This window comes from Crocodylus porosus, unplaced genomic scaffold (assembly GCF_001723895.1).
Source record: "Crocodylus porosus isolate Cpor-Errol unplaced genomic scaffold, CroPor_comp1, whole genome shotgun sequence".
Classification (NCBI taxonomy): Eukaryota; Metazoa; Chordata; order Crocodylia; family Crocodylidae; genus Crocodylus; species Crocodylus porosus.
In genome coordinates, this window is record NW_017728886.1 from 32,309,275 (window position 1) to 32,336,492 (window position 27,218).

At 36.1% G+C, this 27,218-nt stretch overlaps 1 protein-coding gene across 1 annotated transcript in view; it reads left to right on the top strand.

The window, feature by feature from the left end:
* The window catches only part of DNAJC1 (DnaJ heat shock protein family (Hsp40) member C1), a 190,008-nt gene that overhangs the window by 82,103 nt on the left and 80,687 nt on the right, over window positions 1-27,218 (top strand). Inside the window, exons 4-7 of the mRNA XM_019532204.1 lie at window positions 6,645-6,810; window positions 7,797-7,894; window positions 9,033-9,126; window positions 20,752-20,842. Of these exons, the coding sequence (XP_019387749.1) occupies window positions 6,645-6,810; window positions 7,797-7,894; window positions 9,033-9,126; window positions 20,752-20,842 (449 nt within the window). The remainder of the gene's footprint in view (window positions 1-6,644; window positions 6,811-7,796; window positions 7,895-9,032; window positions 9,127-20,751; window positions 20,843-27,218) is intronic.

Below are 27,218 nucleotides of genomic sequence, written 5' to 3' on the forward strand. Positions count from 1 at the left end.
AAAAGCTTGCTAATGAGACTATTTAGTGGTCCATAAAAAATGTTGATGATTAATAGGTGTCTCTTGGCCCAAAAAGTTTCAGAGCCACTGTCCTAAAGAACAGTAACTTGTGGTTGGTTGTCTGGCCAGGTAATATATCTGGGCATATGATTTGTTTTAAGGTGTCTCTTGAGTTAAATGTTCCCAAGTTAAGTTGGCTAAAGAATAAGTAGCCATACTCCGAGCACAGGACTTTTAAAATTAAGATATTTTTGCGCTTGCAGTTTTTAAAATAAGGATTCACAGGACCATTTTCTTGAAAGGCCTTGTTAGAGTCCAAGTATTAAAGCAGAGATTATCTGCGTTTTTATAATTTTCTATGTTGTTATGTTATGGTGTTTAGAAGAATATAGGAAATTCTGAATGTTTTCTGTTCTTCCCACTGTAAATTTTTGGTATGGCTTCAGGAAGCTTAGGAAATCAAGAAAAGATTAGGAAATTTAATTTCTTAACCAACAAGGAGGGTTAGGAAGTTAAGATGTCTATAGCTGCTTTTAAAAGTTGCAAAAGTATGGATTAGCCTGAAATCTTCTCTCTATTTGCTTTTATGGGTAACATTGTTTCATGTTAAAATAACTGGCACTTTGCTTTTACCCAGAACTTCCTGTGTGTAAGTTGGACTTCCTTAAGAATTTCTCATGCTTTCTGTACCAGGATATTGCTTTACATGTAATTAGGGTTGAAATAGCCTGCAACTATTATGTTCTTGGGTCTTGTATTCTTGAAAACATTGTCCTGATTTTTTTTCTGTCTTGTTTTGGAAACCAATATTGTTAAATTGTTGTAATTTCCTTTTATTGTCTTTTAAGGGTTTCCTTTAATCTTTCAAGTGTAAGACTTTTTTTTTTTCCTCATATCAAAAATAGTCTGTTTATAATTTTCTCTCAGAATGTGAATCCATGGATGATATCTCGTCCATAGATGAAAGAGTGATTTATTTATTTTTTAAACCTGTGAAGTGTTCTGGAAATGGTGCAAGTTACATTTATAAAAAAAAAAAAAAGATGCAGCTGCCCAGTATTTCCCTGTTCAGGAATCCTTTGCTCCTTTGGGTGCCCAGTAGAAAAACTGAACTGACATTTGCGTATATAAAGAGAGGTGATATTTATACCCTTTAAAGCATAATTAACTTGTTGGTAACTACTGTTTTCTAAGAGTCAGTCTTAACTAATAGATTTGACTTTCTTCTGAATTGATTTATGTAGCTCTTGGGAACTTAAAGATGAGGGTCTTTGTCTGGATCTATAGGGGAAGGGGCTAGTGGTGTCTAGGGTTTCCCCCATCCTTCTCTCTTTTGGAATTTGGAAGTGTGCGGTAACTGGAAAGTGGGAAGTATCAATTGAGCTTGATGGATTGACTGAAGTATTTCAGGTAAGGCATTGACCCCTTGTACTCGGCAGAGGTTAAATGAGCCTTAATTCAGTGATCAAGTGTTCTCTCACTTGGCTTTGCACAGCTATGTTTTTTTGTTTTGTATGTTTTTGGGATTTTCCCCTTCCTGCTAAATTTTTCAGGCCATGTTTGGTTCGTCATCTTTTCCATAGCAGCTCATTGTCCAAATGGGGTAGGATAGGAAGCAGCATTCAAGTTTATTGCAGTCTAGCAGGTGTCAAAGGGTCTTTTTACATGCAACAAAATTGGCCCTTAAAGCAGCTTAACTGCCTTTTTGCACTGCTTTAATGGCATTGCTATTTACAATGGAGGGCTCTGCCACTGCAGAGGGAAGGACCAGGCCTTGTGCAGCTCAGGGGCTGTGTGACCTGACACCAGCTCGTGCAGTTAGGCTTGACTGAAGGAAAAAAATGAAAAGTGGCACAGAGCCTGATCCTTTTTTTTCCCTTCTTCTTCCCCTTTCTTTTTCCCAGAACCTGCCTGAGCTGCATGCGGTCTGGTGCTTCTCTCTGCAGCTGTGGCACCCCTAGCAGCCAGGAGATTAGGCTTCTTGCCACTTTTTTTCTTCAGTTGAGCCTGCCTGCACAAGCTGGTGCTGGGTTGCACAGCCCCTGAGCTGTGTGGGGCCCAGTGCTTCCCTCTGTGGTGGAGGTGCTCCCTGGGACCACTTGGGCCAGGTGCCAATGGGCAGGTACCACCTGGGGGGCACTGCCACTGCAGAGGGGAGCATTGGGATCCCCCACAGATAGGGCCACTTGGCCTGCTGGCAGCTTCCCCCCCCCTGCACCATGGGAGAGGCAGGTAGGCTTTAAGGATTGGCCCCCCTAACTCTTGTGTACATGTGATGGGGGGGTAGTTAAGTTTAGTTGTCCCCAAATTGAAATGGTGGGTTTTTAAAAACCCACCATTTCAATTTAGGGAGAATTAAAACAAACAAAGCCCCCATCACTTGTACAAGTGCCCAAGATCGCTTGCAAAGAGACCCCTTGTATGGGGCAAGTTGCCTTGGGGAAAGCATCCAAACATCTAGCATGTGTATAGCAGAGACAACCTTGCTGTTCCAACCCCTTAACAATCATATATGAGGAAGGATGATAGGGATTCAAGCAGTAATCCTGGCCCAAGTGCAGAGAGGGTTTGGGAGCTTGTGGCAGCCCTCAGAAAGTTGGAAATGATTAAAGAAGGAATGATTATCTGCTCTATACAAGTAATTGTTAAATAGCTCCCATATGAAATAAGTTAATACATTTGCAGCCTAAGTAAACTCTCCCATCTCTGCTCGCATCTCGTAACTGTGTCTGAAAACAGTAGGGACAACTTCTCAGAACATCTCGGTGAAGTAATTTCTTTTAGTAGGTTTATGAGAACTTTATTGGTTTAATGCACAGTGCTAAACGTATGGTATAATTGTATTCCCTTCATCTTGCGGTACAAACATTACTTTATAGTACAACAATTTAGTGTATTTTTAACAAGACCAATAAAAGAAACCTGCTTGTTTTTATTCAGTAAGGTACAAGTGTTGAGTAGCATATACCAGTTTAAAATGTTCAGTCTTGTTATCTCTTTCTGATTTTAATAAAACAAATGTTCATTTAATGTACATTAAATAACTTATTGTATGCACATGCTGTATGCACAGTAAAAGCACAAAAACGTATTTGTGTGTTGTTTCCCCTGCAAGAGTTTTGGGTCGTATGCATAGGCACTGGGGTCATACATAGGCACTGGAATACCTTCCCTTGCTAGGATATATTGTGGAAAATCACAAATTTAAACTTGCTTCTGTTTCTTTACCTTGATTTTATCCTGCAAAGGAAATGTACATTATTTAAACACTGATAGGTTCTTTGCATATAAGCAAGGTGTCTTAATAAACTTAAAATTTTAGTGCCATTTAAACCAGCCTTTTTAATTTGTGAACATGACCAAGATAGACATCATTCTAAATCAGTATGAGTATATGTATGGAAAATGTGGAATATTTTGAAGGGTTGTTGTGTTACATGTCTTTGAGAACTTATGAGAGAGATTCCTATATGGTTATTTTTAATATTTAGTTTAAAAAGTGAAAAATCTGATTACTTGACATTTGTTTACCTTTTTTAATTAAATATATCAGGTCTCTAAAGGATTGCGTGAAATATGAGATTTACTGGATTTTTAAAAAAGTTATACTTTGTAACCATATATTATAATACTAATATAGACTACAAAAACTGATTTTTATTGCATTTTAATTAACTCTCTAGAACTTCAGAAACTTCATTCTATATAGATAGAAGACTTAAAGTGTTTAATTTGAAGTAGGGTTCTAAATTTTAAATAAAAATGTTTAACAGAAAATTGATTTATAAAGTTTATTTTCTGGTGCTGTGATTAATTTATTTTGTAGGATTATTTATTGCCCACTGTTAGTGGCTGATTACACAGAACTGCTGGGCATACTCATGATTCTGCTAGCTGCATTTTGCATACTTGCTTAAGTCTGAGGAAAGGGCAAAAAGTGCAGCTAGATGAGATGAGATAAGATAGAGCAGAGATGTAAAGATGAACAGTATAAAAAGATAAGAATAATGTTTTAATTCCATTTTGAATATAATTCTTGTTGCATATACTTTGATTCACTCCCCTTCATAGCTAATACAGATTGTTTTTTAATAAAAAAGTACTTTTAATGAATAATCTGCATACTTCCTAATTAAACAGTGTCCTAAATGTGGAAAACGAGATTAAAAATTATCTAAGGCTTTGAGTAGCTCTGGGATCATTGTACATTTGTAACCCTAAAAATCATTATGCTATCTTTATTTTTCAAATACAGAGCTTAATTACCATTGAAAGCAGTGATTTATCTTTTAACAGTATATATTCTAAAAAGTGGGTTATAATAGAAGCTATCTTCCCTTAAAATGGCCAGTCGTGTGAGCCATAATGTTCATTGATAGTATAATCAATAGAGCATTGATTCTAAGACTTAATCCTTGGAGACTGTTGTTCAGTACAGCAGACACAGCCTAGTAAATACAGAGTTCTGTTTAGAGTGTTTAATACATGCGATTTTACTATCTTAAATTCAGTTACATGCTGAAAAGGATTATATATTCTAAAGATAAGATTGTTTTGTTAATACTCATAATGCATAACGGTATTCGAAGGTAAATATAGGGCAGCATTCTTTTATCAGAATTTTTTCTCCTAAGTTTTTTCACCAAATAATCTGTCTAGTGATTAATTTACCCCATTGTATCAGAGAGAGAATATATTTAGTAAATTAACAGTATAGGTGAAAACTATCATCCTTTTTGCCTTATTCCGATATGTCTTTAGAAGCTTTCAATTCACATATAAGGAAGCATACCTTTTTATTATCAACATTTTTGTTGGATTTGCATAGTCTGCCCTTTTAATTGAGTTTTTTAAAAAATATTCTAACTTTTTTTCTGATATTTCTAAACCTGTTTAGGAAATCAAGAATGTATTGTGGATTTTAGATTAAACAAGTATTAACAAGATTGTGGTTTCTTGGATTGATCCTGAAATAACTAGTTTTTCTGCTTTGAGTAGTTTAGTCTTTTCCTAAACTAATTGCTGAGCATTGTTTTCCTATACAAATAAGTTGTTGCCTCTAGGTTTAAACTGATGTATTGAAAAGAGAGGAAAAAATCAAGTAGCAAAACAGAATTTACAATATGGATGTGAGTATTATGAAAATTGACACTGAGACATAGTTTCACAATATATATTTTATTTTGGATCCAGATAAAGCATATGTCAAAATCTTGTCTTTAAACCTTTTTCCTATACCTAATAATTTCTGCTTGCCATGAACAAATAATCACTTATCAAAATGATTTCTAGATTTATTGAATAAAGTATATTTTGCTCTTAAACCTATTGTTTTTCCACTAAAAAAAAAATGAAGTAGCTTGTGATAAATCCTTTTTTTTTTTTAAAATCTCTTAGTACATCTCCAAGGTATCAATTTAATAACTATCAAAGTAGCTACTGCAGTTGTTGCATTTAAATTGATTTACATGTCAAGACTGGCAGTTTAGCAGCTGCGCTATTATTCCTGGATCGGTCAATTTACTTGAGAAAAACCTACTACTGAGTTCTACTGACCTGCATGACAATATAGGCCCTATTTCTATTCCTGTAATTAGGCCTGCGACTAACTCAGAATATTTTTAATTAAAATATTTTGGTCAATGTGTTGCACCAAATTAGGCCTTTCAGTGCAGATTTAATTCTAGAAATGGTGTGATTAGAATATGTAATGAGTTGTGCTCAATTTAAGATGAACAGGTTGTATATCTTGTATGTACAGTATTTCAGGCTTTATATCGTACCTTTTTGCCTTTTAAGAGAAAAAAACAATATTTTTTTAGATGGTTTATATTTAGTTTTTCTTTGGCTGTGTAAATAGTATTTTAAAAAGAAGCAGCATTAAGTCCTCTAGCAGACTAATATAAGTTCATTTATATTAAAATAGTGCAACTAACAGATTTTTACCCATATCACTTTTGTAAGGACTAGGTTTCTATATTAAACTAGAATTGTATTAAGTTTTAGTAGTAGATTGACAGCATAACTTTTGAAACAGCTGTATTAAGAAAGATTTGTCTACCCCACATAAACCTTGATTTCTAATGATACAAGCAAGTGTTTAGTTAACTGTCATAGAAGGCTTATTACTATCGCACTAAAGTTTTACTCTGACAGTGGTGGTATTAAAAAAAAAAGAACAGGTATTGCATTCATTGTTCATAGTTTTTATGTTATTAAAATCCACATGATAATTGAGACTTTGCTTCTTGCTTTCTCTTGTTGTTTATTTTCTTTAGTTATTCACCTCTATTATGGAGACCTGATCACTTGATTGACAGGCAGGTAGAACATATGTTCATTTTAGAGCAAGTGCCATTTCATAAGTGAATCGAGTGAGGGTGCTGTAGGAACAGTAGAGTTTCCACCTTTTCTTCAGGAAGTGGAATACATTTTCACAATATATTGCCCTGAATCCTGTCTTTTTTTAGACTTGCAATTCCCAGGTTTTACAATTGACAAAGTAAAGCATGGCTGATATTTATAAAAGTTTTCCTGACTCTTTTTTTAATGTTGAATCTTTTGGTCATTTCTCTCTCTGAAATTAATGGTTTGATTTATTTCATTTTAAACTCCATGTAAGTCTGTTATATTTGCTACTGTAGGTATGATGATATTCTGATCAATGGACTACCAGATTGGCGACAGCCTGTATTCTACTACAGGCGGGTGAGAAAAATGAGCAATGCTGAGCTGGCATTACTCCTGTTCATTATACTCACAGTGGGTCATTATGCTGTGGTTTGGTCAATCTACCTGGAAAAACAGCTGGTAAGTATTGGTAATAAATCAAATGCAGTACAATCATTAGTTTATCTGAAATTCCTGCAAAAGTTTTTATATGTTACTGGAATCATTCCTTGTGATCTTTTTTTACATTTGGAATTTGTTTTTTATGGGATTTTAAATGTTTAATGTGAAAGTAACAAAGATGTTATAAAGCTAGGAGAATAATTGTTTTCTATGTGTTCCATAATCAAAGTCAAAATGAGATGAGTATTTTTTATCACTAACTTTTTTTTAAATATGTTTTTAATGTTGTCAACTGTGGATGGTACCAATTAGTGAGGGAGAAGGATTTTTGCTCATTATCAGAATTAGAAAGATGGCACACAACCTCTCAACCATCTATTGAAGCAGAAACATGTCCTTCTGTGGTCATGACTGTGATTGTGGCAAATTTGTTTTTAAAAAAGTGTCTCTGATCAAGCTGCTCAGTAGTCATACTTACTTTGACTGTACTTGTGTTTTCTGTAGTCAGTTTGCAAAAATAATGTGCCGTTTAAACATGATGATAAATGTTCTAGGGTCCATTTGATAAGCAGTCAAAGCTGAAGTATATCTTTATTCTTTTCCAGTCTACTAGAAAGCAATAGATTTTTATTTATATGCTAAAAAATCAAACTAATTTGAACAGTATTCACACATTAGCATCTGTTTACTCTTTTTATTTTCTAAGCTACGTTATTAAAGTTGATGAATAAGAAAGGAGGCAAGTTGAATGCTTTTCTTCTAAGAAAACTTTGATTGCTATGGAGATGCACATGACTGACAGAGCTGGACTTCATGTGTGTTTAAGGACTGGATGCCATGGCAACACTTATTGTTAAGATAGATGATTTTACTTAATCATGTAGGACCCTAGATACATTTACATAAATGCTACTCTAATGTTTATCCTTCACAGAAGAGTCCCAGTAACGTTTGTAGAGTACATGTTAATGATAACCTGTAACCATAGTTCTCTCTACATTAAGGATGAACTGCTTTGCAAAAAAAAGAGGGAGAAGAAGAAAAAGACAGGAGGCAGGAGTATAGATGAAGTAAAACCTGGTGCTGCTGACAAAAATGAAAGGTGGGAACACACACTGGTATCTTTTTATATTTAACTGACACTTGTTAAAGGCCCTACTGCAGTTGTTGAAGAAATGGTTAGAATTTTTCACATGCACATCCTGTCAGACTAACCTCTGATGTGCAGTATGATCAGACCTAAAGACAATCTTTTAAATTTCCTAGCTTAACGAGTCTGTTTGTACTAACTATGGTAACTATGGATTCAGAGATCTGTTGTTATGGGTTTGTATACAAGAAATATAATACTTATGTAGTAGTTGTACAGTACAGAATGTATAAAGGGTAATATAGATACAAAAGGATGCATCTATTTTTGTTAACATTTTTGAAAGTGTATTATACGATTTCTTTACTTAATTCTATAAATTGATTAATAATGTGAATTAACAAATTTATGTGCATTGAAGTTTTAATGTATTGCTTTGGTATATGCTGAAATTTTGATTATTTTTAATATCTAGCATTGTTTGATTAGCTTTGAAACGAGCATTAGTGAAGGATTGACACTGCTGTTTAGTTAAGAAACAAAATAGGGAGATAGTGACATTCAGAATACTCCAAAAGATACCACCATTTCTTCTATTGATTCATAGAAAGAAATAAAGGGTTTAAATAGTTCACACAGTGGGGGCATGAACTGGATCAATGCAGGATGGAGATCAGAGACTATTCTGCCTGTCTTTTTTTCTGATGACATCAGTGAGTAATGCTTCAGTGAACTGCAAATGACATTAATTTTTATGTATTGGTTTGTTTATGCTACAGTCTTCATATCTGGTTGTCAGCATATGTGAACACTTTGATGGTTAGGCTTTTTTAGCTGAAGGATCATAAGGCTTAAGCATTTATTATGTGAAAGTGAAGAAAAGCCGGTGTTTAACAAGATTAAAGATATGAAGATTATTAGAAGCTAGGTGATCTTGTCTATTTCTGATCTGATTTAATGATTCAGTATTCATAATGAATATTTTTATATTAATGTTTACACACTTTCAGGCTGAATTGACTATCACTTCAACATTTTTAAATGTCTGGTTTAAAGGCTTTAGGAGATTTTTCTGCCTTATATAAACAATTAAATTGTATAGTGCTACTGAAATATTTTTAATATTTACAATGGTTTTATTTTGCTGTAGAGTGTTGGACAAACCACGGTGGCAGGACTTGCTTCCATGTAAGCTTGGAATTTGGTTCTGTCTTACTGTAAAAGCATTACCTCAGCTATGCCAGGTAAAAATACAACTTGCATTCAGTATTTTTCTTATGCATTTGCTTTGAATTTATTACACTGTGGTCAAACACCTTTTAGCCAACTTAGGAATTTTCTGTCTAAACAAGCACCTTCCTCAGATACAAAAAGCTACTAAGACTATCGTAATAACAACAAATTAAAAGTTCTTGTAAGCATGAATGTGTATTTATAAAAGGAATATTGTATATTAATATACTATGTATTTTTGTTTGTTTTCATATTAATTTGTACTCTGATTTATAAAATGACAAGGTGAATTTTGCAAAAAATACAGGAAAGGGAGGGTGAAAACAATATGCTTTTCCATGAATTTCAGGAACTACAGTTCAGAAACTACTATCTTACATTAAATTGTTTTTCAATAACATAATTTTTACTTAAGTATATAAAAAGTACAGTATCTGTAATAAATTTGATTTCTAGCCTAAGTTTAATGGGAAATGGAGAAAATACAGTGCTTTGCTTTTAAACTTGAGTCTTTGTAGCTTTATCCTTTTAACTGGCAACTGATATCCACGTATGCCTAACAGTTTAAAAAAATAATGAAAACTTTGTATTGGTATAGGAACTTAAATCTGGCAAATTTATACATTCACAGTCTTGTCTTCTCTGCCCTCCTAGGAGTATAACAGGAGACTAAGTTAAATGAATACTATAAAAAAGAATGTTGTGCAGTATCATAATGTTAGTATAGCTATGACCAGAGGAGTGATTATGGGGGAAAAAATGAGACCTTGTATAATAGATTTCCCTCTATTATTTTTGATCATCTGCTTATTTTTTAAATTTAATACTCCTACTTGGTTTTGTGGAACTGTTATGGATTAGGTGAAATGAAGTGGATTATGTTTTGCCTCACCTGTCACCAACAGAATTACTAAAATACTGATTCTGGAACTGTGTCTGTGTAAATTAAACCTAATTTCTACCCTTTTGAGTTTGCAAAATTGGCAAATTTAAACAACAAAACTACTACTTTTACTTGTTAGTAGTAGAAGAACGTTATATAGAAATCAGACATGTTAAAGATCTTTTCATTTGTCTCAGTTAAGCTTTGAAGTTGATAAACCGTTGAGGTGGAGGAGAGGTGATGTCAGATTACTGCTGCTATTTTTGACAGTTTTCTGTATTGACTAACAGCATGATGGTTGCACACCTTATTGCTTTCAAGGGTTTCTTCAATAGCATACAACTGTTATCCAAAAAAAAGCTTAACATTTTGAAAAATATTACACAGTTCTGTAAAAATTATGAAGGCCTTAATTGGGATTATTGTTAGAGATGTTTTCTTTTACTTTTCATATTTGGATAGCTTTCTGTTATTTAATTGACTTTTTTTTCCCAGTAAGCATCTACTATTTTCCAGATCCCTTTTGCTCCAGAAACAGCCTCTGTATGCATTAGTCTGAACAGAGAGAATATATGTGGTGAGGGTGATGTATTGAGAATGGACTGCTAAAAACATTAGATACCTGTTGAGCCATGTCTCAATGACTTTTTCAATCATTTAACTTTATTATTGACCAAGTTGCATTCATTTTTTTGCAATGGCACGCCATAATAAACACTATTTTTAGTCTAAATTAAAATTTCCATTTTTAGTTTAATGTATTGTGTGCATGTAGTTGGTGATGGGGAGAGTTTTAATACATTTTTGGAGACGATTAGACTTCCTTGTGACCCACCTTTATCCTTACTGTTCCAAATAGCTAAATTTGTTCTTGAACAAATGCATTCATTTTGCTGAGACCAAAATGTGTACTCTCTAAAGTTTTTCTGTTTCTCTTTAAAAAGAAAATGAGAAAACTAATTTGCAACTTAAAATTATACCAAATGGCTCCAAAAGTACATACTTATGAAATAGGGCATGTTAATTACCACTTAATGCAGTTCTCCCCATATAGACTATTTAGATTTGCCTAGCTTTTGCCCATGTTTAATTCTTATTTATCCAACCAAGCCAGTTTCTTTCTTTCCTCATGCCTCTCCTCTTTCAAAAATAGCAAATCTAAGAAGGAGGCACTTAAAGTAATTAAGATGGACCTTTTAACTTGAGAAAAATGCTTTGTTTGCATATTGTTGTGAAAGGCTATGTCATTTTAACATTCTCTGCATTTTGTCATGGAATTACAAGAAAGAGGGAGGGGATGTGTGAGAAAAATGTAGAACTTTCAAAACTTCATTATATAAATATTGTGGTTCAAGATCATTTTGCTTATCTGATTTGTCTAATTTGGGAGAAAGGAAAATGTAGAAAAAGAAAATAAGTTTAAAAAATATAGCGATGGACTTGTTGAAGTAGTGATATAATAGAAAGTAGATGGTAGTATAAATCAAATCTTAGTGTTGCTTTTTGTTGAGTTTGTGAAACAGCGTTAATTTGTATTGTTCAGTGGAATTGGTACTGGAATAAAATATTGTACGATCTGTACTACAGGGACAGGGTTGAACAAAAACGAAATAAAGATCTTTGGTAGGAGTCAGAGGGAGGGGCAAGCTATTAAATATATTTTTGTTTATTCTGTCACACTAATGACCTGGAAAAAAGGCTACTGGTGTCCTTTTTATGAGTGCATGTGTAAGATTTTTTTGTTTTAAAATTGGGTTAATTATGGATTTTATTTTAATTATAAATGCATGCCACAAAAGCTAACAAACAGAAATAAATTGGATTAAAAAAAAAGGTTGACAAGATGCAAGTGAAGAGAGAGAACTTACAGAAATAAAACAATTTCTTGAACGCTCATGTTAGTTCAGTTTATATTGTTGCTTTTAAAAAAAACTGAAAAAACTATTCTTTAATATACTAATTTTGCTTTTGAACAAGTATTTTTCTACCAACTGCTATGTTGCTTGTGGTAGAGCTTAATGAATATATGTGCCTTCATTTTGCACCTTCATTTTGCGACTTTGATGCGAGCACAGCTTTAGGAAATGTTAGTTAAATTGTGATCTTGAGTGGTCCCTTCTGTAATGGAGCAGGAAACATTTGGTCTGGTTCCTGTAGAAACAGACTCTTTAAAAAATGAAAAATCCCCATTATCTGAAGCATAATTATGCAATCTTCATAGTATACTCCTGTTAATGGTTTGTTGGAAAGACTTTTAGTTGTCCTTCAGTGGTGAGAAGGCAGTTCAGTCTCCATATGTATTTGGATGGAGGGTAACCTACCGAGATTTGTCAACAAGATTTCCAATTGTGATGGGAACTTTTGTGATACAGACCTTTGTCTACAAGGAAATAGGCTAAAATAAAAAGGCCACTAATTTATTTTATGTAGACCACCAGATGGTAATTACTTTTACTGATTTACTAGCCTGGACTAGATTCAAACCACTGACCTAGAGGTGTTTAATTTCTTGGCAGCACAGTGTTGAATTAAAAGAAAAATCCAGGAAAAATTTCTCATCACACTTCACCAGCTGTTTAAAGATGGTTCAATTCTGGCCTGAAATGGATCAGCAGTGTCTCATTAATCTCAAGAGGGCTTATCAGATGTGCTTCTTCTTTGGCAAGGCTATTTTCAAATATTTTGTTTGTTTTCTGACTTGATAAAACTTTTCTTTTTGTGTTTTGTTTTCATGTTTCACTTTATATTTTAGTGTGAAACATGTTTACTATTACATCTGTAATCTATTGTGTCTAAATAATATAGTTAAAAGGGGGGTTTCCAATCAAAGGATTTAACCTGGAGAAGACTCTTAAATTTCCATATGGATGACTGCTAGAAAATGCCTAATTTTTCTGGATTTAAAATTTATCACTATTGATGCACTGGAGTAAGCAGGGTGAAGAGTTTCTAATCTCCAGGGGACCGGATGTTGCAGACTGTGGGAGGAATGCTCATTTACACTATCCTGAACCACTTCTTTCGTCATAGGAGAACCGTAAGTAGGGAGGTAAAAGTCAGGCAGTAGGGAAATAGTTCAGAAATGAATAGGCAAGAGAATAGGTAGTAAACTAGGTAGTGAATGAAGTGTTCAGTAGTGGCAATATTTCACTTGAGAGGGTGGCAGCGCATAAGTTATAGGTGAGAAGAAAAGCTCTAAGCAGCATATATCTTCAGTTGCTCAGAATATTATACTAATTTTTTATTATTGTTATATAATATTTGTTTAAAGACATTGATAAGTAAGTGTTTTCTTACTTAGCCTTCTTTCCCATTTTGGTCATTCAGTTAAATCATTATGCCAAATTTTTTATATCTCATTCATTACCATGACAACACACTGATGTCATTAGAATATTTAAGGCAATGAGACAGTGTTTTTGTCATGTGGAGATAGGCATTTTTATTACAAAAGGCAAATCCAGGGTTGTGACTTTTTTTTTTTTTTTTTTTTTTACAGTAAACACATCTTGTCTCTTTATCAGTATTCCCGCACAAATAAAGCATCATTAATCTGTACTTGAGATTTGTTTCCATGATTGATACTGCTTTCACACAAACTGAAAGATTATTGCAATGAAACAAAAACAAATCCTTTAGGATTTCAAAAAATGGAAATAAGTAATAGGATTTTACATGAACATTGCTTTTTCTTTTACAATGTATATATTTGATTAATAACATTATTGACGCAAAGAAAACATAGGACAATGATTTAAATTGCATATTAGCAATTTTGTCACCTATTTGTGTGTGGTGGGAGCATGCTGCTAGATTAGATTTTTCATACCAGTTGTACTTAATTTTAACACAGTTGTAGTGCTTTCCACACGCACCCCCCCCCCCAGCAGGTCTTATTCTGTCACGGAAGGTGCACTGGGGACACACCTGGTCCTGTGGGACCAGTATTATTTCTTTAAACCCCTGCATTGTTTTCCCTTATGAGAGAAATAGAGAGGAGTATGTTACATGACCTAGTATTAGACTTTAGGTAGTGGCACTGAATTCATAAATGTTTGAACAACGATAGTCCGTTCTCTTGAGAGCATTTATTGAACACAGCAACTTCCAGGACATGACAAAGAACAGAAAAAACTTTGCTTAAGGAAAGAGAGCCCAGTAAGATAGTGGCAGCACGCACAACTTAATCTAACTTAAAATGCAATATAATAAACCAAAAGGAATCCTTACAGCCAGGTATTTAGAAAGTCCTTCTGGGGAAATCCACAGGCCATCTTGGGCACTAGAGTGGAGATCCCACAGGTGTCATCTCTGTTTAGGTTTTCATAGGAGAATCTGTACCTCCTTTTCTTCCTTGGGAGATGACCGTATCATGCTTTTCATGTACCTTGTACCTCATGTATAGCATGTCCCTCATGACTTTTATACATTCAGTGTCTTTGTCTCTTCTCGGGTTTTACAGTCATTCACCTCTTACAGGTTCTGCTTTGAATTGTAAAAGTAGTTCTCTTCTTTCTTTGGTCACAACAGCCCAAGAGGTTTGGGACCCTCTCCTGCTCTCTTAGGTCTGTCTCCAGCTACCCATGGTGATTGTGCTATTCTTTGCTAACAGGTAGACAGGAGAAATGACAAGAGATACGTGGTGTGAGAATTAAGTGAAGAGAACCAAAACAACCAGATGAGACTAGAGTCACTAATTAATATACAGAACTAGGAATTCAGTCCCAACATCAGAATAATTTCACTCTGAATAAACACAGTGCCAGTTTTCCATTAATTTAAAAGAAAATTTTAGAAATGGAGATTAAATTACTTGTAGTTTAGTATCAAGAACTTTTGCTTTCTCTAGCACCATGTACTTTATAAAGTACCTCTTGATTAGGCAGTCTGTAACAGTTGACAATACCATATACAAAATGGCAGAATTGTGAAAAGCTTCATTTTGAATGTTCCCCCTCTCCTCTGTGATTTAAAGTATTGACCATAACGTTGTATTAGTATAGTTTTGCTTTGAAGTTTCTTAAATTTTTAAAATGTGAAATTGAGAGGTTTGGTTTACCTTTTAAACAAATTGATTAATTGAATAAAAACAGGTATGTCTGTATTATTTATTTCTAGAAACTTATCTATATTTACCCAAGAATGAATGTGCACATTCTCCATACCTGGGAGCCTATATATTCCTCCTTTGATAGTTAAGGAAAATTAATGTATTTCCTTGTTGGTATCCTTGTAATGCTTCTAATTTGCAGTGTGGTATCAAAATTTAACACTGGGAGGTCTCAGTGGGAAAAAAAATACCAGGGTGGTGCATGTGTGCCACCAGAAATGGAGCCTGGCATCCAGAGCCATGCTCTCGCTGCTGGCCAGGCTTCCTGCAACCAGATCAGTGCTACTGCTGCCCCAGGAGGCCTCCAGGGCTCCAGGTAAGGCTGCTGGGGCCAGCACAAGTGCTCCCCAGCCTCCCCCACCTCACCTGGGACAATTTGATGTGTGATGGAGTATGCCCTGGGGCACAAAGCAGTGGCACAAATATGTGCTGTGGCAAATGCACACCCCTGAAAGTGCATGCCCATCTGGATGTGCACTCTAGCACCACACACCCCATGTTCAGGCATTTTCCATGATGCTATGTTGTAGTGCACAGGTTTTTTTTGACCTCAGGAGGTCCGGGGTCAAAAAACCCATGTAAAAAAAAACCAGGGTGGTGTATGTGAAGGCAGCGTGCACCACCCAAAACCAGAGCCCTGGCTGGGCAGAGCCACGCTCCAGTTGCTGGCCAGGCTCCCAGCTGCAGGAGTGCCATGGCTACAGCAACCCAAGCCCCCTGAACTCTAGGTAAGGCTGCTGAGGCCAGCGCCTCCCCTACCCCACCTGAGGGAACTTGTCCCATGCCAGAGGGCATGTGGCACAAGTGTTCCCCAGGGACAACTAGGTGTGTTGCTGCTAGTTGTCCCCGGGGAACCAAACATCTGCACTTGTCTGGACACAGCCTCTGTGTGTTTTCCAGACAGATCCAAATTCTTACTGAGGACTGATTATATGCCAGAGCTTGATATTTTTGAACATTGCATTTTGACTTTTTGGACTGAAAAAGGACGCATCTGAAAAATCTGCTTGGCTTAACCAGATTGTGGAGGGAGCAAAACATGGATTTATTACATCTTAAATCTTCAAATTTAGAATAATCCCTAATACATTTGGCCTAAAAAAAATGGACTTCAGAAGTTTAGGGGGCTGGGGGCATGAACATAAGGAAATGTTTATAATAGAAATATCAGTTCAAGTGTAACTAATATAGCAGTAAATTCACTGAAGGATTAAGCAATAGCAAAAATTTGTTAGTGAGCTTCATATTCAATCAATTATGGATATAAATAATAGAGAAAATTACTGCATTGGTATAAATTATTTTTGCCCTCTCTCCCCCGCCCCCCCCTGCAAGTTTCCCTCAGTAAGTCTCCTTGTAAATACTAACTTCTGTCAACTGGCTCTTTCCTGTTTTGTTTTCTGTTTCATGGTAACATGTTGGGCCAATTTTATATATAATTCATAAAGTTTGTTATCAAGATCTGCCCTCGGATGCATCTTTTTAGCTTTCTTGTAACTTGTAGAGTCAAATATTCATATGTTGAGGACAAAATGCTGCCTGTAAATCTTTTAAAATGAGTTATTTGTATAGTTTCTAGTTTTATATAAATTATATAGATATGCAGGGGTGTAGGTTGTAGCTGTGTTGGTCTAAGGACATAGGCAGACAAGGTTCTTTGGGTAAATCTTTTCATTCCATCCAGGAAGAGCACACACCAACTGCTGAAACTTCCTTAGCCTGACAAAGGGTTTTTGAACCCGAAAGCTTGCTTAAATGTTTTCCAACTATTTAAGTTGGTCTAATAAAAGATACCGGATTCACCCAAAAAACCTTGTCTGCTTATATATATGCATGCATTTTACAAGCTGTGATACCAGAACACTCTAATAAAACTAATCCTCTGCTCATACAAAAATAGTTTCAAACATCCCAATGCCTGTGCTGTATCTTGAACATGGGCATCAGCTCTTCTTTATTTAGAAGCATCAAATTTAGTATTACTGTTGCTTTATCTGCTTATGACTAGTTAGTTTTCTTTGTTTTTCTGCTCCTCTCATTTTCATTTGAGCCACAGTTCCAATTGTTTCATGATTGACACGCTAGAAAGATTGACAATTACCCCCCTAATGCCTGTTGTCTGGAGGTCCCACAAGCAAAAATGAATTTTGCACCAGAATTCAGCATCAAATATTGGCTTTCAGTGTCAAATGGGTTAAATTTAAAGGTATGATTGTATTCACATAAAACTACAGCCTTAATCAAAAACATCCATGGGATATCAGCTATGTCAGACACATATTCCATGTATTCTGAATGTCTTCAATTATTCACAGAGGAAATACTAAGTTACTTTTTGTTGATTATTCTGGTGAATGGTGCAAAGCACTTGTTAATACAAGGACATCTTATATACATGTAGGGACCCCAGACTTCAGGTTTAACTAAGAAAACATAAAAATAAATACAGATCCTAATTTTTTAAATAAGTGTTTTATGAAGGGTGCTTCCTGTCAAGAAAACTTTTAAGTTGTTCTTGATACCTCCTATGAATAATGACCATCCTGTAACACCTGCGCACACTTTCTCATAGGCCTTGAACTGACACATTTAGGCAGGTGCATATTTCCAGCCACATTCTCTGGCCCATTATATCTAGACAGGACAAAATGAAATGAAACTTCTAAAATAACCAGCAGAAAGTATCTGTTGCACAGGGAATAGCTTTACTGGCATATTAGCTGGAATAGCTGGTAGAGGTTACACAATCAGAACTGCTTCTTGTCTCTGATTTCCGCCCAGCTCTGGCACTAGGGGATGGAATCTGGCACTATAGAATTTACTTATTAGAGGTTTGCCTTGGAATTTGTCCCCTTCATACCGTTACAGCAGGGAAAATTAAATCTTGGTAGCTCTTTTGCCCTCTGCCCCTCTCACGTCTTCTCTTTGCAGCCCAGTTCTTCACAGAAGTATCATATTTGGTTGAACACAAGATGAAGTCTGTTCTCCCCTGATCAGCATGGTGCAGGGGGAGGGGAAAGCCCCTCATCTTGCATTTACATACAAGGGCACCTCATTAAATACATTGTCTTTCATTAAATTGCTGCCAAAAGCAGCATGTGCTTAGGAGTAGACATCAACTATGAAGTTGATTTAAATGTGACCAACATAGAGCATGTTGATGGGAACCTACCACAAGGATAGGCTAGTGTATCCCATTTTATATATGGTAGTGTCTGTTGAGTGCCATCCCCTTCAATGCTGACTCTTTTTTTTCCCCAAGTCACAGTGAACCACTACACTGAATGCATTTTGATTTTATAATGAGCTGAGCTGTGCCTTTCTTTCCCACTTTCAGTTATTCCTATTTCTTTATCTGACATAACTCTCTGGCAAATATTGCCAGATTGGGCCCCAAGCAATTCATCCAGAATCCCTCTGTCAGCCCCTCTCAGTGTGTTGCATACGATTAGTGTGGCCCCACCCTCCATGAAGTAGAATCAGATCAGCTTGCCATATGCCTTATCTACATATACATTTTTGGAGCATCACAGGACTAGTGAAAAGAACACGCAGTTCCAGTCATCGGTAGGGGTTGCTAATTGGCACGTGACTTCTTTACGAGGGTACACAAATACAGCAGTGCTGAGCTATAAGGTCACCATGTCTTGAAATGCTGTAGATTCTGCTGGGGCCCAGCCCAATTAACTGTGTGGTAAATCATAAGCTTTTTCACTTTGGACTAATATCAGGCACAGTTTGTATTATATGTACTAAAGTGCTACTTAAAAGTGTGTTTATGGGGTACCTGTGTTAAAATGTGCAGCAGTTTTAAAAAAGATTTTTAAAAATCCATTCTAGATGTACTAAATCTATGGGTTAGTATATGCAGATTACTACAGGCATGTTTAATTTCAAGGTCAGCATTTTCAAATTTGCTTCTCACTTCCATGTGCTCAGGGAGAGCAGGATCTGCCAGTAAAGGGGGAGGGGAGGGGCTGCATTGGGAATAGGTTGGGGAAGAGGCAGAGGGGAAGAAGTCTACCTGCCTCCCCATGCCTGCTTTCTCTGCTGTAGTAGTGGGAGAGGAACAAATTCAAGGCATGCCTCCAATAATTGGATTATATACCTGGAAAATTATAAAATTATGAGTTTTCCATAGATAGAGTCTAATTATTGGGGGGTCATCTTATATTTGAGTAAATACGGTTACCTGGAGTTTTAGAAGCTCTAAATTAGATCATTGCCAGATGACTTCAAAGCAAAACATTGTTTAAGCTCCATTTGGAGAAGCCTGATAACTTCAGCAGATAAAGTTGAGCATGGATAGTGTGGCGGTGGGGGAAGAGAGAAAGAGACTGGCTAATAGTTTACATGTGACATCTGTGTGGCAACCTGCATCTTTTTTATATTGCTACCAACAGTGGTGATGTTTATTTAGAAAAATAAGTGACCTTTTAACCCCCTTTTTAATAAAGAGATTATTTTAATAATACACTTATTTTATAGCTACGGAAAAATGCTCAAGTTTGAGTTGCAGTGAAAATAAACTTAGAAAAATTAATTTGTTTTCTAGTAAGAATAAAAAATCATTTAATTTACTAAACTACAAATGTGTAATAATCATTACATAATGATTATTATAGGTTACAATCCAAGCACAATGAAATTTATCTGATGTTACTAACTTTCATGTGATAGGAGTGTTTTGTATGTTTTAAAGAATAATCAATGCAATTGCATTATTACCTATTTCAGTACTTGTATTTTGGAGTCGATGTTTACTGGTTGAATGCAGATTTATGAATTGCAACTTAATTCTATTAATTGGACATAATTGCAGGAAAATTCTCCTTATTTCAGCCTAAAACAGAAAGCCACTTTACAACTAATTAGTTACATTTATTTGAAGTTTATTATTCTTGAGGCTATTTCTGACAGCAGCCTTATTGTAAAAGTGAAATATGTGAAAAGTACTTTGAATATTAGTGTAAGTCTGTTTTTAAACCTGCTTCTTTTTTCACAGTGGATCTAGTTTAATAATGATCAGAACACTTTTGCAGTGTGATATTTGTTTAAACACTTGCATTGTTTCACAATTAAACGATTTTCAGAATCCTAAAAAGCTAGGGGTTTTTTTTAAGGTCTTGGACATTGGGCCTCACATCTTGCAGTACTCATGAATGACTTCTTCAAAGAAGGTTATTACCTTGCACTAAAACAAAGAAGGCTTCCTTTAAGTAAAAACATTTTATTTTCAAATTAGCTTTCACATGACAAAGAGTTTCCTATGGACTTCTGGTTTGCTCGGATGAGCAAAGGTTGATGCAGGCTGTCAAGTGGCTAATAAGGTTTATTGACTTCTTTCTGTTATGTTGTGAACTACTTTCAACATGGTTTCTTTATTTTTTAGTGTTTGTATGTGTAGAAAATTAATATCAGCATTATTAAAGATGGGTTTTTTCAAGATGTATTTTCTACATTTTGGGCAAATTATTCACGTAGCTTGGAAATTGATGCATCTCAGGTGGAAGGAAGAAAGGAATGAATGAATATTTCAGTTACTTTTAAAAAAAATAAGCATAAGAGAGCTTAAAACAGTGCCATTGCAACAAACTGCTTTTATTTAAAGAATGCTAATATCTTTGTAACATTTTCTTAAAGGATGCCAGACAATTGTATGTAGAATATAAAGAAACAAAAATGAAGGCAAAAGAAGATGCCCTGGCTAGAGCTGAACTTGAAACACTTCAAAGTGAGTTTTTACCACTGTCTTAATGAACAAGCAATGTAATATGCTATTATGTATAGGCAATCCTTAGACTTATGACACAATTGGTTCCTGAAAACCACTTCTCAAGTCAAAACACTGTAACTTGGAACCGATTTTTCCCACAGGAAACAATGTTATAAATGGGGGATTGATTCCTGACCCAAGGCCCGATACCCTATTTTCACCAAAAATAACCCAGAATTTTGTACTCAGTGAATTATAGATGAGTAATATAGCTACATTAATGTATTTATTTTGTAAATAGCAATCAGATCGATTTTGAAGGACTTCTTTGAGGAGACTTTGCTAGATGTTTTGAAGGGCTCTCAGTTGGACTTTTTGAAGGAGTCTTCTCAGGAGTCTTGATGGCAGGTTTTTGTGGAGTCTTGTCTGCTTTCTTAAAGTGTCCAAGGAAGTTTGGACAGATGTTCTCCAGGGAGATGGCATGGCTTGGCTTTGAATCAAATGTAAAGTCAAAACTGACATCAAAAAGTTGAAACAGGGTGTCAATTTATAAACGTTGTAAGTCGAGGACTGCCTGTACTTAACCTAGAAAATGAATGGGAAAATGTGCATATATTCTTCTGAAGTTTGTGTCCTAAAATTTTACTTATATCTAGTAACAATGTGACTTTTGTGATTTGATTTAAACTTCTGCTTCATTTAACTGGAATACAGTTATGTTCTTATATAAGCATAAAAATATCACTAATTAGAAACAAATCTTTGTTTTATTTGGTGTGCAAATAATTCTTCAAGGTGGCAAAGTAGTAACAAAATGTACATTTGAAAGGGATGATTCTAAGTACTCTGGTAAATATTCTCAAAGTTAAGGCTTGAGGTATGTTTGTTTGGTTTTTAGTTTTTGTTTTCCAGAAGTGGCATCCGATTGAGCCTGTCTTTCTTTCGTTGTTATTTTTGTCACCATATCCATTACCACTCCCTCTCTGCCCCCATATGGGTGGGATGTATTTGATAGTACAGTGGGTTAACAGCTCTGTGTTTCAGAGTGCATGCACAATTATTTCAACCTGTAGAAACAAGAATGTAACTTTTGGAACAGTCATGTGGCATGAAATCCAGGGCCTCAAGTTGCTTAACCTAAGCACAAGGAAAGGTAATAATTTGCACAAATGTTTTAGCAGAGAAGCTATAAAGGATTTTCCGTTTTTATTCTCTTAAATGTGTGTTGTTTTTGGTAGGTAGTACTCTACTGTAAATATAGCATATGCATATTTTATTCTAACTTATGTTCTAAAATCTAGGAACTGCTTTGAGTCATGGGGCATATGCAAGGAAAATCCTTTAGGCTCTATTCTGTCCAGGTTGTAGGTTTTGTAAAATCAGCAGAGATTTTGACAGGTTTTGGTGCTGTCTGCCCATAGTCTGAAGTGCAAAGATAATTTTGCTTTTCAGCTATAGGCTTCCAGCCTTCGAAGCTCTATATTACAACTAGCAAAGATATGAATGAAATATGAAAGTTGCAGTCAATCGTATCAGACAGAGATACTTATTACAATCTATAGTTAGTTTTCTTTGAAAGATGAACAAGTGTGTTAAGTACTTTTAATATTGTGTTTAACAGGACTAATTTATGAGAGTAAAAAGGCAAATCAAAGTACAAGCCATTAAAATTAGGGTGGGGTACGGTTATTTATTATAAAAATATAATTATTAGGGTATGTACTGGAATTTGACACCACTGTAATTGGGTCAGTGATACTGAGCAGTGCTGTTACTGGCAAACAATGGGTTGTCCATCGAGCATTATATAAGGAGAATATATTTTGAAGATGTACAGCTTCTGAGGGTAGACAAAACTCCTTCAGCATGTTGCTGTAAGCAGAAAATGTTATACTAAAAATACCTTCCAGTACTTACAAGTAAGAACATCTTTTAAATTTGTAATCTTCATTACAGTGTCTTTCATTGTATACGTCAAAATTAGTATATAAAGGTTGAAAATCCCCAAATGTGCATTTCATTTGCCCCCATCCTTCTTAATTTTAAAGACCATCAGTGGAATACTGAGTTCATAATAACATTTCCATCTACCTAATTGAGTAAATGCATCTCATGTAGATTAGCAATAGCTGTTTTATGCTGCCTGTTTTTCATGACCTAATTGCTAATTTACCCTCATGTCTATCTGCTTTACTGCTGAAATTGTGCAGTATTCTCTGGGGGGTTGAACTAGAACCAGTGGAGGTGTCTCTGAGGGGGAGGGAGTATAATTTGCAAATGGGAGAGAATGCAGCAGGGAGGTCTCATTAAAGTGGTGCATTGCTAGAAAAAACAAGTGTGAAAAGGTAATTTCTGGATAAGTAAATATTATCTTACCAGGGAAATCTTTGTGCAGTTTTTACTTACTCTTATGACACCTGTGTAAAATCCGTTATCACTTCTCACAATATTCTGAACTTTATCACCTCACTTCACCTTTGAGTATAAAATATAACACTTAAAATTCTCTACACTATTAGATATTTATAAAATAGTGGTTTACTGTTTATATAATGATTTATGTGCATTTTATCTATAGAAATGCAAATGTGTCACTGCTTTAATAGAATCTTCTGATTTCTTCATTTTAAATGAAAGCATTATATATAATATTAAGGTAACTTGTTATATACGTTGATTCCAGAAGGAAGATGCAACATAGTTTTTTAGATGCATCCACCAATAATGGTAGATGCTGTGGAAGGCAACAAACATGGTATAGATCACTCTAGATGTGCCCTCCTGCAAAATCATTGATTCCTGTTGCTATTGGAGAAAGGATAGTAGGCTAGATGGACCCAGAATAATACTTACGTCCATAGAGTGAAACAGCTCACTGAGGCCAAATTCACTTGTAGACTTAAAGGTGATTTTTTTTTTTCTTGGTAAAATATTATGTGTATAGAGAGCCCATTAGCCTTGATTTTGATATCAAATGGGTAACTTGATATCAAATGATGCAATGTGCTGACCTGGACAGTTGACTCAGCACTCAACTCAGCACTCAACTTGGGAGTTTGAAGAGCTCTCAAGTCAAATTCTTGCAGGCTGTGCTAGCTTGCATTGAAGTACATAAGAGCAATCAGCCATTTTCTTATCTTCCAGCTAATCAAGAGTTGAAGAAATCACAGCCATGTTTCTCCTTGTGATGCCATTCTCTATTGAAAAGTTTAACATTGGTTTGAAAACAGCTTCCCTGCAAAGATGGGCCACTAGATGTTACATTTGACTTTTGCAAAATGTATCTAATTGACCACTCTCCTCTCAAGCTTGTGGAGGAATGCCAGATTTAAAATGCTGTCAGCTTATCTGGAAAAGCACCTAGGTTAAGTACAGTCAAAAAGCCTGAGGCTGAATCAATTCAGTCTTCACAGGTTAGTCTGAGCTGCATAGATCTGAACCTATTAGCAAGCAAACAGACATTCACTTTTGATTCTGGTAATGCAGCCACATACTTGCAGTGGCCCAGGCCAGAAGCTGGGGGGACACTAGAGCATGCCTCCCTGCTCAGCTAGAGTAGACAGTTTGGGCCAAAGCTAGCTCACCCACCCTGCAAGTTGGGATGGAGGGAGTGGTTTTCTGGAGAGATGCAAAGCATCTTTGGATGCTGGAGGACTGGGTTATCTTGAATCTGGAGGGGATCTGGGACCAAAGTTCAATAAACTGAGTTAACCTAAGTCAGTTAAGTATGATACTACATCCATCCAGGTTTATCTTAAACCAGTTTTGGCCCTTTTGAAAGTGGTTTATATGCAGTGAACTTCTGTTGTGTTACAGATTTAAACTGGTTCCTGATCAACTTATCCTGGTTTATGTGTAATTTCTGTCCCTAGCCCTAAAGTCAGAGAAGTTCCTTTCATGGCTAAGGCTAGAGAGACGCACAGGGGAAATTTATGTATTTCATTTCTGGTCTCCAAGTTGATATCTTTCCTCCCTCCCCCTTCCTGCATAACTTAAACTTTCACTTTAAAATGATGACCTTAGCCCTTATGGTAGCCAAACTAGTCTTGAAAATCTGTTTGTATTAGGCTTTTATACTACTGTACCTCACTGCTATATCTGAGTTCTCCATGAAAAATCAGTAGCAATAACAAATCCCTAATGGACTTCATGGATTTTCTGACTCTTTTCCTTTTCAGGATTAAAACTGCTTTGAGCATACTGTGTGTATTTGGAGGATTGTGCATGTGTGTTTTTTTGTTTGTTTCTTTTAAATGTCACTTCATAGACTTAGACCAGACAATACTGTTAGAAATACCACATGCTACATTTATGCAGGTGTTTAGAATAGATGGCCTTTGAGAGGTCCCTTCCGACACTGATTAGATCATCACATCAATACAGGGATAACTAGGGCCTTGGCACACACAGTTATCATGTGATTAACATGTTAATGGCACAGTAAATTCTAACATTCCACATGTTCATGGGATTTATGGCAGGATAAAATGGCAAACCAGTCACTTTGGCTACAAATTTGTCAGATTTCCCCTAGGACAGATAAGAAATGCTAACAGTTTGCCCTGGGATGTTATGAAGTGCATCTAAAAGGTTATCCTGGGATTGCATCATTGCAGAAAAGTGGCAGTGTATTCAACCACCCACCCCCTGAACTCTGATTAGAATGGTGATGTGTGCACACACCAGTCCTGGGATATTTATGTTTTGGGACAAACACGGGCATGGTTTGTCCAGGGACAAATGTAGCATTTTTTCCTAGCAAAGATGTTCTACATTGTAATGTGGAATATCCTTGTGGCTGGCTTGCACTTTAAATTAAATGTGCTTTAAATTAAATGTATGGCATGTGTCTTGGACCTGCAGCTGCCTGATGCTGATGATCAGCTGATTGGAAACACTGGGCAGGGGGCAATCCCCAGTGTCCAGAACACGGTTGTCCTGTGCCTGATCTGCTGCTTACTGGGCCCGACGGAGGCGGGCATGAGTCTCTTACTGGAACCTAGGGCTGCTCTCTGCCCTGTGGTGTGGGGTTTTACATGTCTGCACAAAAATTGGGTTTCCCATGTTCTGAGCTGCAGCTGTTGCAGGCCTACAGCCCAAAGCTTCATGCATCCCTGTGATAACTAATGCAATGGCAAAGGTAGCTGAGGAGGGGAGGGTCAGGGAACTCCCAGTTTCCAGCTGCACACTCCTGCAGTCTGACAGTTGGGATCAGAGGAATTTTATTCCCAAACCCCAAAATTGTACATCTTGCTGTACATGTGGCATGGCAAGGCTTGTGTTGTGTTTTTTTTTTTTTTTTGATTGGGCATAAAGTTCCTTAGATTATAATAATTGAATGTTATTAATATCTGCCAGCAGCCTAGGTAAAATTTTAAAGGTCTGTGATATACCGTATTTTCACAGATTCTTTGTGCTCCAGAATTAAATTATGCACCTTGTTTTTGAAAAGCAGAATGAGGAAAGAAAGATGTTTCCTTAAAGTAAGTACCTAGGTAGTTGCAGCAGCTAGGGAGCTGAGCTTGTTCATTATTCTGTTCCCTGGGGATGTCAGGTAGACTTGCATTCACTTTTGCCCAGCTGAATCTTAGCAAGAGAAACTGCTGTTACTGTATTTCCTCACTTATGCACACCCCAATGTCTAACAGCTGTTTTTTTGGGGGAAAGGCATGTGTATGGCACTCCAACACCTAATTATCTGTACATTAAGCCTAATAACTTTTCTTTGCCTAGATAGTCACTTGTACCAATGTTATACAGAGGTAAATGCTAAAATGTATCTTTTAGAAAGTCATCAATTCTTTATTTTAAGTCCTTAGATAGATGGGGAATCCTTGGATAGTTTGTTCCAATAATTAATTATCCTCACTATTAAATTACCTGTGCCTTATTTCCTGTTTGAATTTGTCTGATGTCAGCTTCTAACTGTTGGTTCTGGTTAATATCTTCATGTTATCTTCAAATAAATATGGTAATCTAAGATAACCCCCCCAATAATTAGATTCTATATGGGGAAAATTTATAAATTGTTAAAATTTTCCAGGTATAGAAACAAAATATTGGGGGGTCATTTTATATTTGAGTAAATGTGGGGGAAGGGGGGCAGTGGCCCTCTGCCCTATCTGCTAGCCCTGTGTGAATAGGGAAGTATTCGATTCTGATTCGGCCGATTCAGAGGACAGTGATTGATTTGGAGCACTGTCCTGAATCGATTCAGGAGAATCAACTTCGGAATGTTTGGCACTAGTTTAGAGAGATTCAGTTATTTGGATTGGCCGGGGAGAGGCAGGTACAGTCGGGTGGCTCCCCTGGCTGTGCCTGCCTCTCTCTGGGTGGGCAGAACCACAGGAGAAGCCCCCATGGCTGCCCTGCTGGGCCCCAGCTTAGTCCAGGC